This window comes from Lepisosteus oculatus, chromosome 27, assembly GCF_040954835.1.
Source record: "Lepisosteus oculatus isolate fLepOcu1 chromosome 27, fLepOcu1.hap2, whole genome shotgun sequence".
NCBI lineage: Eukaryota > Metazoa > Chordata > Actinopteri > Semionotiformes > Lepisosteidae > Lepisosteus > Lepisosteus oculatus.
This window is the reverse complement of record NC_090722.1, coordinates 5,370,894-5,387,330: the sequence shown is the minus strand read 5'-3', so window position 1 is coordinate 5,387,330 and position 16,437 is coordinate 5,370,894. Positions and strand designations below refer to the sequence as shown.

The following is a 16,437-nucleotide window of genomic DNA, read 5'->3' as shown; positions in this document are numbered from 1 at the left end:
CACGAATCCCTGTGCTAGGAAAGGATCCCCCAAGGATGAAAAGACCTTGAGGCCCCCCCCCACAATTCAGAGCAGTCTTCAATCTCGACTTGCAAAGATATAGACAACACGCAGGCGGGGGTCGAACCCAGCACCCTGGAGTTGTGAGGAAGCACTGATCACCGCCACAGTGGGGCTGAGGCACCCAAGGGAGAAGTAACAACGCTCACGGACGGCACAGCGGGCTCTCAGCCTGGGGGTGATCGCGAGGGGGCTCTGCTGCCTAGTTGGGGGGGATACTCTGATCAACTGTGCGAGTAGCACAACCTCCCGCGCAAAGCGGCCACCTAACTTGAGATCTCGGCCAGTCAGCTAATGCCGTGACCCGCACCAGGACTGGCTACTTCTGTTTCACGCCATGTGGTTGGCATTCCAAATGGGCGCGTTCACTGACTTGACTCGGGCCTTAAGGGAACCAACTGCGTGTTTGTTCTCACTGCAAAAAGTCAAAGCAAAGGCTCTTTCTCTTGCCCACCTACAGCTGCTAGGATGTAGGGACCAGCCTTTCTCTCACGCTCCTATTAGACACTCCAATACATGATTTTGTCTGAAAGAAAGTGGGGCTTAAGACAGAACTGATTTAATTCAACAGACATAAAGACTTTAAAGCAAAAGCTATCACAGATTGACACTTGACTTCCCAACTGAAAGATGATAATCTCATTTTAATCCTTCCTGTGCTGCTCTGCAGGTGTGCAGTAATGGGATTTTTTTAACCCAATAACGCTGGAGAGACTTATCTTGCTCAGATCTAGCTATGAAAGCATTTTCTAAGCTGGATTTTTATCAGATCAAATGCTTTTAATTCAGCGGGAAGGTTCTCTAGCACCGATTGGTAGAGATTGCATCTAGAAAGAGGGAGCCGAAATTTACAGGCCCACATTCCATCCTCCAGAGGTGCAGTAGCTGTGGTCATAAAAGTTGATCTCGAGACGAACTACAGTAGCTACTCCAAACAAGGAGGTCACAACACAGAAAAATACTGCAGCCTATACAGCTGAAGTTCTTAAAAAAAACTTTAGAGACCGATATTTTTGTCTACGGGCTTCTGCTCACTTTTTGCAGGTGCCGTAGTCCTGGCAGCGACTCAGCGGCATGCGGATCACACAGCTGGAGAAGGCCACGAACAGGGCATGATGGTCCTTGTCGAGCTCCAGTCCCAGAATCCTCCTGTCCTCCCCTCGCACATTGCACCTGAGAGAGAGCACGAACACCCAGGTGTGAGGGACAGAACACACCTAGGGGACAACATGGCAGGCCAGGCAATGAAGACGGCAGAGATTCGGATGTTTGACTTCTACCTAAAACTGAATCTCACAAGGAGCCACAGAGAAGCAGTTGGTATCTACTGAACGACGTCCCCTAGATTTTGAGCGCTCGAAACTGGGAGAGGGGTAATGCTTATGCTGGCGTCAGGGTTAGGGTAGGAGCGAGTTTAAGGGTTTGAGGTATAGGATCCCAGTTCGGATTCACGAGGGCTTAGTGTTCAGGTGGGGGAGCTCTGGCTGGACCTGGGGAAGGTGTGGTAGCTCAGGAGGCGACACTAAGGGTACTGCACTGAATTCCCTGTAATCGACTAGAGCCCCACAGAAGTCTCCTTCGGGGCGCGGTGCTGTGTGTGCCGACGGCACAGTGAACTTGGCATGTTGAGGCACCCCTTCCCTCTCACGGCCCCGGCCCCCCGGCGAGCGCTCACTTCGCGGGGCTGTAGACGTCGATCTCCTCCAGGAGCTGGGTGCCAAAGGAGGCGCTAGGGTGGGTGCTGGCCAGGACCTTGAGCACCCTGCCGTCCTCCGAGCCCAGGAACAGGACGGTGTGGTTCTTACTGGGACCGGCGGCCGTGTCCACGGCGATCTGGGTCAGCTTGTACCTGAAAGAGGGAAACACACCTGGGTGGGAGTGGAGACAGTGGTGGGGGGAGGGGAGGGGCATGGCATGACATGGACTAAGGAAACACATGGCTTCTCTTCTACATGATGCTTTAAGTTTTCTGGTCCGAAATGATCTCCGGTACCAGCGGCCCACTGTCCTGCAGGTTCCCTCATTCAGCTGCTTTACGCACCTTGTACCCTTTGAAACTGACAGCTGGGCCTCCTTGACAGGCCTTAGAGCGAACGGAAACAGAGGAGGCCTCGAAGGCTTCAGACCTGCATTGCCGCCACATTTCAATATTCCAACAAGAGCTGAGTCACATCTGATGCCACCAGCATCTAGTCATCAGTCAAGTTCCTTCAATCCTTCAATTTACTAAATGCTTTTTGATGACTATGGTCTAAAAGCTCCTTTTAAAGTGCAGCGCCTGCTGCAGCTGCTGACGTTACATCAGTCAGTGTGGCGCCCCCTCCCTCTCCCCAGCGATGGTCTTACCGGCTGTTGGTCCTGGTGAAGCAGGGCCTGTCGTTGACAGAGGGCACGGCCTCGTCCATGAGTGGGTAGGACTTGATGAAGGACAGGGTCTCGTCCGGGAAGTTGGTGGAGGACTTGTAGGAGGCGGCGGGACCGTCTCCCGCACAGGAGCCCGGCCTGGAGAGAGGGGGGAAGACGGAGTCGAAAAGTCACCCCTCCGTAGTGCTCCTGTCCGACGGTCTCCAGATCTTTCCCGATTCAGAACTTCAGGAGTGCCGCTTGTCCCCCCCCACCCCCGCCCAGGCACTCACCTGGGCTTGGGGACCTGGTCCTCAGAGACCGCCGTCCAGGGAGACTCGCTGCTCTTCTGCTCCTTGAACTTCCCGTTGAACGCCTTCTCGATGTCGTCCATGTAGAAGGCGCACACCGCCGAGCCCGTGATGCTAAGAGAGCCCACAGAGAAACGCAGAGAGAGAGAGAACATCAGCAGTGGCAGTGACAGGAACCCGTTTGAGCCAGTCTTAATTTCCCCCTCTCCCACACAACAGCGACAAGGCATGCCTGCAGAATCTCTGCCATTTCTGCCAAGCAGAGTGATAGCAGCTGTAAAACCATCAATTAAGTATATGGGCCCGCCTGTCTGTCTGTACCTGGTAGAGATTAGTGACTTTTCTGCCCGCAAATCTCTCACAGTGACTTTGTGCGAGACAGCATGCGTGTATGTGTGAGGCACTGCACACGGCCCTCCAAGGACAGGGGGGTAGTGACCTGAAATCTCAGTCGTACGCTTGCATGCCGCGGTCAGGAAGGGGGGCGGTCACCTGTTGGCCTGCGTGGTGAAGACCCCCACCACGGCCGGCCGCTGGTTGATCTGCAGCACGTTGGTGAGGGACTGCAGCACGTCGAAGTAGAAGAAGGAGTCTCCGGGAACGGAGCAGTTAAGACGGGCCTTCAGGAAGGAGGTCCAGTACTTCTCCAGCACGCGGGGAGAGCCGCCGTTGTCGTTCTTACACACGCGGGCCACGCGGGAGAACACCACCTGGCACAGAGGGAGGAAGGGTGAGAGAGGGAAGCCAGGGACAGAGAGAGGAAGAGGAGGAGGAGGGCAGAAAGAGTGGGAGGTTGTGTTTATCACGTGGTAACGGGATCCCATGCCAGCCCTCACCTTGCCCAGGGTGGTGTACTCCACCGCGATCTCGCTGAAGAAGAAGTACACATAGTTCCCGTACTCGATGGCGTGGAGGAAGTGCGGCTCTGATGGGGACAAGACACACATGTGCAGAGAGTCAGTCAGGCACTCTTGATCTAAAGAGCATGTCAGTCGTATGGGATTACTGCAGGAATAGTTTGTATGCAAAAACAATGCAATAACAATACTTAACACGACAGAGTACGTTCTGTGAGGAGCAGCATGTAAGATGTTGTCTCTCTCCAGTGCCATCTTTAACGCTATGTAGAACACAGAACATGGCATCTCCTTGAGAATAGTATTAACAGATTTCAGGCTAATATAGGAGTCCTCTGTAATTAAGGGGTTCTGATACCAAAGTATCAAGAAAATAATAAACTGGTCCTCACACTAGATTTTGTATTAAGCCTATCAAAAGGCTCCACATGCCTCCAGCTTTGCACAGTAAGGTGCATATTATGTTATTTGTCACAATAATGTGTCAGCTATAAGGCAAAAACAGAACTGTATTTTCAACAGCAGGAGGATAATTTGCACCGTCCCTGGGTAGACACCAACGACATTGCTACCTTACCGCTCAGATCTTACACATTGTCAATAATAACTAAAAACATTTATCAATTTATACAAAAATGAACAGTTCATACAGTATGATGGACGCAGCTGAGCCCTGGGTTATTAGTTATTAGCTCTGTGGTATATGAGTGTTTTCCCCAGTAATATGGAAGACAGGCTGACTCTCTCACCTCTGAGCCACTTGGAGTCATACTTCACCGTACGGAGGACAGGGCTGCTCTCTCCCAGGCTGCGGTAGATCACTGCGTCACTGGCTAGGAAGTCCGTCATGGTAGCGGAATAGAAATTGCCTCCTGAAAGAGATTCCCGGGGAGGGGTCAATCCCAATTATAGGAACACCGGCTGCAATGGGAACACCAGGAAGACCTGGACCAAGGTTCTTCAGCACGTAGGCGCTGGAGCACTAGGCCCTAAGCATCCTCAGATACTGGTGCACTCTGATTTTCACGGTCTGCCCTCAAAGGCCCAGGTGTGGTGCATCACACCTGTAGTTTTCTGGAGTTTGACCTTGGGGCCACCCGCTGGTCCTCCGAGACCAGAGCAACGCTCTTCCAGTATCTGATCACGAGGCAGACAACTACACGACTTCAAAATTAAATCAAACGGAAACAGCTCCCCAGAAGGCACCCTATGTGTCCTCTCTTCTTGGCCCATGCACACGAGACCTTCGACCTTTGACCTCAGTTAACATCAGGTCAGGGGTCACGGGGCACTCACCAGCAAACAGGCCCACGTTGGACTGCCTGGATTCGAAGGGACAGCGTGCCTGGCCGACCACCTCTTCACCTTCCTGCTCCAGGGTGGCCATCTGGAAAACCGATGCAAGCAAGGTGGCGGTAAGAGATTGCAGAGGAACAGGACACCTTTCGGTGCACCGCAACGGCGACGCGCGACTGTTTCATTGTCACAGCAAGCAATCTCGTTAGCAGAGACAAGAACCACTTCCACACATCACAGGCGGCCGGGTGTACAAGTCGAGCTGAGGAAAGTGCGCCACGAGTCCTAAGGCCTTCTGCGTGAGGAGCTTTGTTATCTGTCATCATGGGTGACAAATCCATGCCAGTTTGTGTGAGGTACATCCTGCTCTCAGCTTGATGTCAGCCTGTGCACTTGGTGTTAATGAAGCATGCCCTCCGTCAGAAAGAAACGCACACACTTGAGAAGACAGCTCGGTAACTGTGAGCCCACCCTTCTCTCGCCCCCCTCCTCTTTCACCCTCACTTTCCCCCTCCTCTCCCTCTTCCTCACTTCCCTCATCTACCCTTTCAGATCCCTCTATCATTTCATGGCCGCCTCTCTCTCTCCCTCTCTCCTTGACCTTTCCTTTCCACTCACAGCCTCTCATAAACCCTCTGCCTACATAAATCAGTCTACATGTATTTGTCCGTAACCCCCCTAAATTCACATACATGCGCAACTACACCTATGTATCTGCATTTATACATGTATATATCCGGCAGTAAGTGACTTATCCGTTGAACTATATCAAACAGAGCTGAGGCAGCTTATTATAGCTTGCATGAGGCAGTCTGTTCAAATACACACGGCCAAAAGAAAGAACGCACTCACTCAGGTAGCGCCAGCTGCCAGCAGCGCAAACTCACTCAGCTAATACTGCTGGATTCAAAGCAGCGGTGGGACAGAAATAGCCTTGTGTAACCGCGCCAGAGCAGGCTCAAAATAGCACCGAGGCACCGGTGGAAAGGTACACCGTCGAACTCAGACAAGAGCTAATAGCCTCGCTACGCTGCTGCCAGTCTTCATGATGTTTGGAGTGTCACCAAATTACAGACGCCTCCAGTTTTCGAAGGTAGCGGATATGATCGTTCTAAAACCTCCCTTCCCTGCGCTGTAAAATGCTCCCTGGAGGCTCAGACTCTGGTTGCGACTCCGCTGGTGAGGTGTTAAAAGGCCTTCTTGCGAACTGTTATCTCGTGGCTTGGTCCTGCGCCATTTTTATTTCATTGCTCTTAAATAACACAATGCAAGAGGAGGAAGGCTTTGCTCTATGAACCTTAAGAAGACTCTGTAGAAAAAACCCCATAAGCAGCGGGGTTTCTGGAATAATACAGCTCTTCACCACCCGGAATTGAAAATACTTCAGCAGCGGGTGCCTATTTCTTTTTGGTCATTGGTCGAGATCCCGACCGGCGACCACCAGTGGGCCCATCTGGTTGACGGCAGATGTCGCTCACGCCCGCCGGGAGAAACCCCAGGCCTTTGGCGGTTTGCGATGCGCCGCCACTGCCGCCGCCGCCCGCTCCGCCAACCGGGCCACAGCCTTGCGGAGCACGCGCGCTGGGCGGGGCGCCGCACCACTGCCGCCCCGCCGGCAGGGGGCTTTGAGAAAAGAACCCCTTCCTCTTCAGTTTCTCGGGACACGGAAGGCCGGCGTTTCAGGTCCCCTACCTTGTAGTTTCGGCAGGTGGGATTAAAGGCGTTCGTCCCGCAGGCGAACAGCGTCTCGTCATTCCGCGGCACCAGCACCTTGATGTAGTTGTAGCACTCGTCCTGCAGGAGAGAACCGCGTGGGGAGAGACGTCAGCGGTGCGCGTGAGCGCCCCCTGGGGACCTGGGGGTTAATCCGCATCCCATTATAGGGCCTGGCCTGCGGGTCTTTATTTTATTTAGGAAGCTGAAATTATTTAGGACTGTGCCTTTTCTTATCCAGGAAGCCGAATGTCCTTTCGACACTGCGCATGACCTGACGAGATGGGGAAGCTCATAGCACAACCCCGCCAAATTAGGCTGCACTGGAGCGACCGCACTAATTGTTAATCCTACCTCCCGATTGTAATGTAGCTCTGTTGTTGCAGGAAAACATAATCCGCCTGGGATACATTTTGAGCAGCACTGTGGCGCAGAGGTTAGTATTGCTGCCTTGGAGCACTGGGGGGTCCTGGGTTCAAATCCAGACCTGGGGCGGTGGCTTATTTGTCTCTCCCTGTTTGCATGCATTTCCTCCGGTTGTTCCGGAACCCTCCCACAGTCCAGAGACAGGCTGGTGGGATAACTGGCTTCTGGGGGGAGCCGGCCTGGTGCGAGCGCGTGCGTCTGCCCTGCGATGGACTGGAGTCCCATCCAGGGCGAACCCCGCCTTGTACCCCAGGCTCTACGTGACCCTCAAGTGGATGTGGTGGGTAGGAAACGGATGGATGGGAGCGCTTAACGTTTAATGTGCCACTTCTTTAGTGGGAAGACGTGATTTTGGGATCGAGGGATCCTTACTGAGTAACTAACTAAATGAGCAAGACGGGGCTTCAGATAGAAACAGCTGATTGGTCGTTCTAACTTGCAATGAAACCACCAGGAAACGTCCCGATACTCACGCTGTTCTTACCCCTCACAGTGCACTTCTCCACGTCTTTTGTCTTCCAGGTGATCTTCTGCGAAGCAAAGAGAAAGAGGGAGCCAATCAGCCTGCACCACCAGTAATCGCTCATTGAGCCCTTGCCAGCATTTCATCTCATGTGTTTTAACTTTCGGTGACTCAAAACAGGGGGGGGGGGGGAATCCTCAGCAAAGGAGCTGAAGGAAGGAAAGAAAAACTAAATTACTTGTTAAGCAACTAGATTAGCGCTAATATGGTCCCAACCTTCACGAATATAATAGCACTAACAAAGTTCTGTTTTTTTCCCCTCTACATGGCCCTTACAGAATAATCCGTATTTTCCTCACGTCCTTCTCTGACTGCTTGCCGCAAATGATGCCAGTGACAAAAAAAAAATCTATCAGGTAGTTAACAAGGCTCTGAGGTAGCAGTTCTGATGTGCTGCTGCCTGACATTAGGAGGCTGATCCTTCAGGGAGATTTAATGACCCTTCTGTCTTCGGAGGTGGAGACTGAACCTCATCAGCGAAGCAATGAGGGATCGTTAATGGCCTGGGCGCTGATGATAAGGCTGAGGAAACGAGACGAGCAAAAAACTCATAGATCTAAAAAGAAAAGGGAACTGATCTTGCAGCTCCCTGCGAAGCAGACTGGAATTAAACTCCTTATCGCAGGTATGCTGCCCAGCCAATTTTCTGTGCAACACATCAAAATATATAGCACTTCGCTGAAACGGTGCAATTTGGAGAGAATGAATGGCACAGGCTACGCGTACAAGTGTCTTGAAGAAGGAGGGAAATGGACATTGAGATAGATTGCATTTCGAACAGAAAACAAGAGGTACCTTTTTTACACCAAGAGTGGCGGGTGTCTGGAACAAGCTGCACTGGGCTCTTTGAAGAAAGAGCGACACAGGAACTTTTCAATCGGACAGCCCACTGTGCAACTAAATTTGCAAGAAACGAAGGTCTCCTCCTGTCCAACAGATCTCTTGCACTGTCTTATTACCTATGTGTATCTTTAACAATATGCCACTAGTAGCTGATCTCCTCCACCCCAGCTCTGCCTGCTTCCTGCATGGCTGTCAGATACTGGAGCTCACAGAGTGGAGGTGAGACTTACCTGCTGTGGAACAATCTGCTCGGCTGAGGTGCTGAGATTGATGGCGAAAACATGATCCCTAAAAGACAGAATTTCTTTTAAAAAAAGAGGCAATAGAGTCTCCATCTGTAGCAATAAGGCCATCTATCTATAGCTTAAATCACCCCCCCTACACCCACCAACGTCACCAGTCTGTTTGAGCATCACGTAGGAAGGGATCACCATAAAAGACAAATTTTCTCCATGGGGAAAAAAGGCACCTACAGATCGATGCATGCCCACCCCCCAATAGCTTCAACACCTGAGCCTTTGTAAAAAAAAATTATATATTCAACCTCAGAAGTTACCAAGTCTGCTCATTTTTTTTTCTCTGTTCTCACTGAGGCACTTTAAGTGCCTGTTGGTGCCCCAGAGATTGATGATCATGCCCTGTTTTTCAGGAAAGCAATGCAGGATGCTCTAAAAAAGGCAGGACTTGGGGAATTTAACCAGTTGGCCGCAGGCTTTAGGAGTCCTGCTAAGTGTGTCCCCTTAGCTTAGCTTGAAAGTGGGTAGAGTCCTGCCGGTAGGAGATCCTGCTATGTTTCTCTGTATCTGCCTGGATCTGTATCCCTCTCTCTGTAGGTACGATATATCTGCACTTATCTTTTCATATCTATTTATATCTTAATCTGACACAATAAACTGAGCGCTATAATGTAAATAAAAGAATACATTATTTCCTATGTAGCACACCTATCCGAACTGTTGGCGTGAGAGTGACCCAGGGGCCCGTTACACATCTTACAGGGTCTTGACCAAGGAAGCAACTGTGCTTCTGGACATAACCCAGCTTTTTAGGGAGACAGTTGCGTGAGGGGAGTGAGCAGGGTGGGGTGTTTAATTCCACCAGGGCACCATCTCCCTGCCCCACGCAGCAGCCTCAGCGTCGTCTAGGCTGGGGAGCCGATTCATCATTACGTACAGCAGCAGACCTGCGACAGACCGCGCTCCTTTACAACGCACGGCGGCAGGCGACGGCCGCGTGACGCACCCTGGCCCTGGAGAAACTGGGGGGAATGGGAAACCGTGCAGCAGGTACTGGCGGCGCGCTGGGTCGACCTCCGACCTCGGCGAGAGGCATTCGGGGCGAAAGGCCGACGAGACAAGGGGATCATCGCCGGCGAGCACGTTATGTAAATGTCTGACAGTCGTCTGCAGGCGACGTCTTCTGCCTGACGACAAAGATGCCCCTGGAACCTCACCCTGCCCGTTGAGATTAAACCTCCTGTGGAAACTGGACTTGCTCATCATCAGAGGGCATCAGATTGCAGCAACGACAGAGCCATGGTGTTCGGCGAGGAGCCGCTGTGCTACTGTCCCCCTGTTCCCCTTCACTCTACAGACCAATTGTTTAGCGCGACCGCAGTGGGGTACGGGGGGCGAGGCGGCCGACGAGGGGCTGACCTGGCCGCGATGTAGAGCATGTAGTTGATGCGCAGCATCCTCTGGAAGTCCAGGCCCAGCCGGACGGTGTCGTTGTCCGAGTTCAGGCCCTGGAACCCCGGGTACTGCAGGGAGTCTGGGACAGAACACGGAGCGAGAGTGAGCACTCGGCAGGTCTCTGAGCGGGCAGCGGGCCGAGCCGGCCGGGCTTCGTCTGTGCTGTCCAAGCCCATCGCGGCGCACAGAGACCGAGGCTTGGGGTCCCGACAGCCAGCGGCGCTGACCCGGCAGAAACCCCGCACGTGGGATTCTGAAAACAATGTTTTATGGGTGCAGGTAGAAACACCAAACCACACGGGCAGAGCTGAACTCCGCCAGAGCAGAATCACCCACAAAGAAAGAGTGGCCCTCGTCTACGTGGGTCCACACTCCACAATTCAGTGATGGACTCTCGGAGCACATCCTGCAGCCCTGAGATGATCTTTCAAAAACCCTTTCTTTGCAGGAGTTAAAATTGTTGCTTTTCCCTATTCTGGAATTGGGGACCCTCCACAGGTGGGGTTTTAAATCCCCTAATTATTACACCCATGTGCTTACTTAGACTTGATCAGACTTGTCTTGAAGGGTTTCGGGATGATCTGAAACGGAAGTCATGAGCAAGCGTGTCGAGGAAAGGAAGTCTCCTCATCAGCCCTTTCTGCAAAATTTACTCTCAACCTTGGTGAACCAGGTGCTGTACAAGCAGTCCTTTACCTCATAAAACTAGAGCAAAGACTTCCATTTAGAAATAGCACAGCGCATCCTTCGAGAGGAGAGTCTTTTTAAATCTCTCTGCTTTACATACTGTAGGCGCAGCTGGCCTGCATAAGACGGGACATACTGTTAAAATGACCGTCAGCCTACATACTGCATGGTTTGTTACTGGGCAAAGGTGTAAAAAAAATTGGAAAATCAAGCAGACGTGGAGACTTAACAGTTGAGAACTTCATTGCTCTTTAAATTTCACACGTGTACCATCGCAGGAAGGATGAATTTAGCACAATGTTTCTCAGACACAGTCTAGAGCCGGCGTAGATCTGAAGCTTTAATCCGCTCACTTCCTGTGTCTGGCAGCAGCGAGGGGGAGTGCTACTTGTTGAACACTGTCTGTGTTCAAGGTCAGGAGTCCCGGTGCTGGTGCTCTTGAAATGGCGTCTCGTAGCTCACCTGACTTTTCTGTGTCAGGAGGGGCACAGGGAGCGATAATGTCTCAAGTGGACAATGGTGGTGAGTGACTGTTGGTCTACAGGTCAAACCTGGTGCTGGAGAGCCCTAGGCCAGCAGGGTGTATGGGACACCATTACATCACCGATCTCACCATTAGGTTTCTATGAGGAGGAACACTTGTATGTTAAAGGAGCATTAAACAAGGTACCTGTGTACTTATTAACCTATGATTTTTGAGGTGTACAGTTTTGATCACCACATTATTGAAAAGATATTGCTGCTCTGGAATATATCCAGAGAGAATCAACTAGGTACATTCCAGGACTTGAGAACAGGAAGCACACTGACAGACTGAAGGAACCGAGTCTCTTCAGTCTGAAGGGAGTGTCCACCACTGACAGGCTGGAGGACCTGAGTCTCTTCAGTCTGAAGGGAGTGTTCCACACAAACAGGCTGGAGGAACTGAACCTTTTTCGCCTGGAACAGAGAAGGTCATGAGGGGATCTGATACAAGTACTCAAAATCCTCAAGGGCACTGAAAAGCCAATCCAGTGGACTTCAGAATGAAGACTAGAACAGGAAAAGGAGGACATAGGAGGAGCCTCAGCGTTAGTGCATTTGGAACTGAGAACATCATCAAGCACTTCTTCACAGGAACAGTTGTGTGAAGAAAGCTACCCAGCCACATAGTTGAAGCCAATACCCTGGACCCTTTCAAGAAAGAGCCGGATGAGATCGAATCAATTAGCTACTAACAACCAAATGGGGCTGGATGGGCTTTGATTCACTCAGCTGACTTGGAGCAGCATCCCTCCTGGACCCTAATGAATTCGCAGTGGTTTACCGCGAGGAGATGGGAGAGATCTGCTACTTTCCCCAGCGCAACTCGGGACTGTGATAAGTCACGGAAGGGAAGAGTTCCCAGCTCGCTGCGCATTATGTAATCTGCTACAGTACATCGCGTACGGAAAGTTTATTAAATTAAAAACAAAACAAAAACAGCAAACTGGCAGGAGGGAGATCAGGCCGGCGGAACGGGAGCCCTGCTGAGCCGTGTTAATACTCTCTGGAGCCTTGGGACAAACATGTGACTGGGTAGCAGCGAGAAAAACCCAGTCCTGACCTTCGAAACACATGATTTATCTGAAATTACAATCTGCGGGGAGTCAGGCTGCCTCTTCCTCTGTTCAGAGTCTCGGATCACCTTTATCCTAACCGGCTTTCTCATGCCCGCGGACAGGTTAAAGAGGTCTGCCTTGTGATGTTTTACTCTTTCACACTGCAGGTTCAGTTCCTTCATCTTTTTTTTTTTATAAAACCAAAAGATCACCGAGAGCTCCAAGCAATCCAGTCTGGTCCCAAACTCCATCTTAGATCTCGCACTCTGTCTTTACGTTGAGAGATCAGAGTGAGATGTGTGACCTGCAGCACCCACCCCTACTCCCTGGGTATAAATTCTTCATTCTGGCCAATCAGGTCTCATAAATAGCTGGAGTCTGTCAGGGAAAGATCACTGCCTGTCACAGTGGCAGGTAAAGGTGTCAGCTGAGCCTTCTTAGGAGCTCTCTGTTCTAAACTCTCAGTGAAGTCATTGCTATATTTGCCATTCTGCTTCATCATAGTGACGTGCAGAGCTTCCATGAGCTCGGAAAGAAAATGACAGAGATCACACTGTGCTGCAAAGGGCAAAGGCAGTCTTTCTTTCTGCTCCTCAATAGATAAATGTTGATCAGCGATTTCTGCACTAATGTCCCTCCAATGCCATGGCCCCCTGGTAAAGGCGCCGAAGGGGTACTCACGCTGCTGGTCGACAACGTTGATTGGCTCCAGGTCTCTGGGGAAGGGCGAGGTCAGCGCCGTCACAGCCAACAGAAGGGATGTCAGCGTCAGGGCCCCGCCCACCAGGGGGTGTGGCGGACAAGAGGGCGGGGTCATCTTTACAAGTGAAAGGGGTCAGGGACGGGCAGGGGAGGGGACAGCAGCAGCACGGGTCCTCGCCACAGGCTCAGCAGGGCAGCATGGCTCACCACGCCGGACAAGCACGGTCTGCAAAGAAAGAACAAGTGCCCTTGCTCAACGTACTGATTTGTATTTCTGACTTGACCTTGATCATGAGAATTAACCGACGTGTTTAACTGATCAATGCATGAATTAATTTTCTCGGTACCTCAAGCTAGCTAGCACAGACAACTAGCAAGCAATTCACACTTATTTGGCCCCAGGCTCAGCTCAGCATGCCTCCACTCCAGACGAATCTGTCTTTTCATCCGTTCCAAGATGATACAGACAAAGCATTGTTAAGACTGGTGAAAAAGAGATCAATTACTTTGCTGTGCGTCGCCTGCCTCGGAAGACTGCAGACTACAGGGTTTAAACTGTTCTCAATTAAAAAATTATTTTAAGAAATGACAATCGCCACCTGGCAATTGGGCCACTGAATGCTCAGTGAGCAGAGCACAGAAAACCCCCCGATACTGGACCCACAGCCGCAAGAGGGTCACTAAAGCAATATTTACTTTTATCAGGACAGCCACACTGCGAACAGAACTGAACAGCTCCATCCTCCCCTTTATTCCTGACGGGCATCAGCTGCCACCAGCGCACAGCCCTGACGCTTCCAGACTCTCCCTCCTGCCACCACTTGAGCCTGGGGCCCCCCCGACACCCCGACGGGTCCGAGAGGCCTTTCGCCGCCTCTCTCCCTCCCCCCCTTGAAGAGGGCCCGCCGCTCCCCCCTGCCGATTAGTTGCTTAAGCATTTTGCAAGCACCCTGGCAGGAACTGACAAGCAGGAGAGGACGAGTGGGGCTGGACAGCCAAGAAAGTAATTTCCCATGAGGTCCAGGTGGGCCTGCGCGGCTGTTGCAGCTGACAGGGCTGAGCGCACGGGGGGCGGGGGGCGGGGGGGGGTCTGGCCTGTGAACCCCCCCCTTCCCCCAGTCTCCCCCTCTAGCTGTCTTGGCTTCAACTCCTATTTCCAGTGGGTCCAAAAAAAGACTGCATTTCTCCAGATTCAGAAACAGTTCACAAAGCCAGTGGAACACCGTCAATACGGTCTCAGACCAGACTGCCACTAGAAACGCTGAGATATGGTATTATGAAACCGCAATTCTCATTATTACCTGCGCTGCCCTTTTATCCACAGAGACCTAAATTTGAACTCGTTCACACTCCAGCACTTTGTGTGAAGGTCAAGCCCCACACGAGGTGTGAACCTGCAACCTGCCAGCTATCCAGAAATCCAGACCCTCCTACTGCAATGGACTGAGCGGCGTGCACAACTTCTCCGTCCTGCAGAGGAATAAATATAAGCAGTCACAGCCACACCACTAAGAACTCTACTTGAGTTATTTAGCCACAGTAGCATACTATGTTATCAGGTCTAAGATAGAGTGGGATGAGACTGTCCTTTGCATTTGACAGCTTGTCAGGTTAAAAAAGGCTGAATGCCACAGCCCTAGTTATGGAAGATTTATTGTACATTGAAGGGCCGTGAGACTGAGGCTGTCATGGACACCAGCACCTGAACATCTATTGCAGATTTATGCTGCACTTAAAGCACTTCAGCCAAATCGGACAGTGAAAATGTCATCTTTTGCAAAACCTCAGGTCTAATGGCCTTCTTTTAAATTCAACCCAGAAATACGTAAAAGTTCTGCTTTTCAGAACGCAGAAACACAGTCAGCCTCACTATCTAGAAAGACACAGGAAGAACATACAGTACCAGCATATCCTCAGGCCATTTCTGCCTTTTGACCAATTTACCTCTGTGCCGCTTCTGCTTAAGAAATCATGCCTTAAGAAATCCTTCTTAAGAAATAAAAACCGCTTAAGACATCATTACTGCATAACTTGATTGGCAATTGCAGCTTATGAAAAAAACAAATCAGGATGAGAAAGTGTAAAACTCCCTGGCAGGGAGGGATTCAAGGGGATGGAATAAAAAACAGTCAATATGTGCCCTAGAAACCCATGTGGCCCAGCAGACTGCTTTTTGTCCCCCCCCTTATCCCACATCACTTCCGGTCTTTTAGGACCCAGGAGCTCCAGAGCTGGGCATTAGGGGAACCACACCTCGAAACAGAACTGGAACACGGGATGGAAACAAGGGAGAGACCGCACCGATGGAAGCAGGCAGCACCCGAGTCTTTTCGCCTCGGGGGGGCCGCCGGCGCTCCCATTACACGGGACATAAAAGATACGCTTGCCGAGATCGCTTGCTTTTCTAGAGTGTGAGTGTGTGTGTGCGTGCGTGCCTGCATACTCAGGAGGAACTGTTTGTCCATCTCTGGAAATGCTGGAGCGTGCACGCACGCACGCCATTCTGATGTAAGCGAGATGCAGCTTGAGTTTTATTCAAAAACACGCCATGGTCCTACAGTCTACGTGCTGTAAAAGTTCATGCTTGCCTACCCCTTGCTAAAAAAGTTACAGGCAAAGAAAACAGCTTTAAACGCAAAAAAAAAAACCCTCTGGAGCGAGGAAGGACTGACGCAGGCAGTTGCTGGAAAGAAGCAGTCAGCACCCCCTGGGATCCTGCACACTGTAGCCAGGGCAGGGTGGCTGCTTTCCGGCCAGGGCTCTCGGTCTCTCGTCAAAACAGCAACTCCTGCAACTTGCCAGGCCCCCAGCTTACAGTGACGTCAATAAGAGACGCACTGCTCTTCCAGTTGGCACTCAAACTCCTGCAAGGTGCTGTGGAGCTCATGGAGGGTAAAAGCATGCCTACGGGGTGCTGGTCTCTCGTGCGGATGCAGGAGTCACTGCCAGACAGCCAAGTCTCAAACAATGAGGTATTCCAAACAGAATAAGAGAACCCCCCCCCAGCGGAGGTGTGGAAAAAATTCTAGCAGTTCTTCCATTAAATAAGCGTAGGAGTCCCAGGAGAGATGCTTTCCATATGACTGTATGAAGACAAGTCCGCCAGACACTGATGTGTTTGAGACTGCTCTGTTTGGTGCCTCGTATTTTTGCCTACAGCAAGGGAAAGGCTGGCTCTTTCACACCTACAGTGCTGTGCACACTTTAAAATTATATCTCCCATCGCACCTTCGGGAAAAGCTACTGTGGTAGAGCAGCTGGTAAGGTGACAGACCACCCCCCCCCCCCTCCGCCCCCCAGTGCCTTGTGATGAAGTAGCCAGTCTGTGCTCTGCCAGAGTGGGGCTCCCATTATCTGACAGCTCCTAATGAAGCCACGGCCCCAATGTAGAAAAAAAGGGAGAGG

General features: G+C 51.4%; 1 protein-coding gene and 1 long non-coding RNA gene across 12 annotated transcripts in view; one reads left to right on the top strand and one right to left on the bottom strand.

Moving 5' to 3' along the window:
* LOC138225270 (uncharacterized) overlaps positions 1 to 9,264 on the top strand; it is a 53,312-nt gene extending 44,048 nt beyond the window's left edge. The window contains exon 7 of the long non-coding RNA XR_011183814.1: positions 7,529 to 9,264. This is a non-coding gene — a long non-coding RNA (uncharacterized lncRNA). The remainder of the gene's footprint in view (positions 1 to 7,528) is intronic.
* sema6cb (semaphorin 6Cb) overlaps positions 1 to 16,437 on the bottom strand; it is a 306,316-nt gene that overhangs the window by 23,039 nt on the left and 266,840 nt on the right. For 8 of the 11 annotated variants that reach the window (XM_069184905.1, XM_069184904.1, XM_069184913.1 and 5 more), the window contains 12 exons: positions 13,012 to 13,258; positions 10,028 to 10,142; positions 8,603 to 8,660; positions 7,480 to 7,536; positions 6,560 to 6,661; positions 4,868 to 4,958; positions 4,321 to 4,443; positions 3,207 to 3,639; positions 2,697 to 2,828; positions 2,407 to 2,562; positions 1,736 to 1,909; positions 1,096 to 1,233 (listed from right to left, as the gene is read on the bottom strand). In XM_069184905.1, coding sequence (XP_069041006.1) covers positions 1,096 to 1,233; positions 1,736 to 1,909; positions 2,407 to 2,562; positions 2,697 to 2,828; positions 3,207 to 3,639; positions 4,321 to 4,443; positions 4,868 to 4,958; positions 6,560 to 6,661; positions 7,480 to 7,536; positions 8,603 to 8,660; positions 10,028 to 10,142; positions 13,012 to 13,147 — 1,715 coding nt within the window. In that variant the 5' untranslated portion in view covers positions 13,148 to 13,258. Of the gene's footprint in view, positions 1 to 1,095; positions 1,234 to 1,735; positions 1,910 to 2,406; positions 2,563 to 2,696; positions 2,829 to 3,206; positions 3,640 to 4,320; positions 4,444 to 4,867; positions 4,959 to 6,559; positions 6,662 to 7,479; positions 7,537 to 8,602; positions 8,661 to 10,027; positions 10,143 to 13,011; positions 13,259 to 14,333; positions 14,503 to 16,437 lie in introns of all 11 variants that reach the window. The other 3 variants (XM_069184912.1, XM_069184914.1, XM_069184909.1) reach the window with 2 other exon arrangements.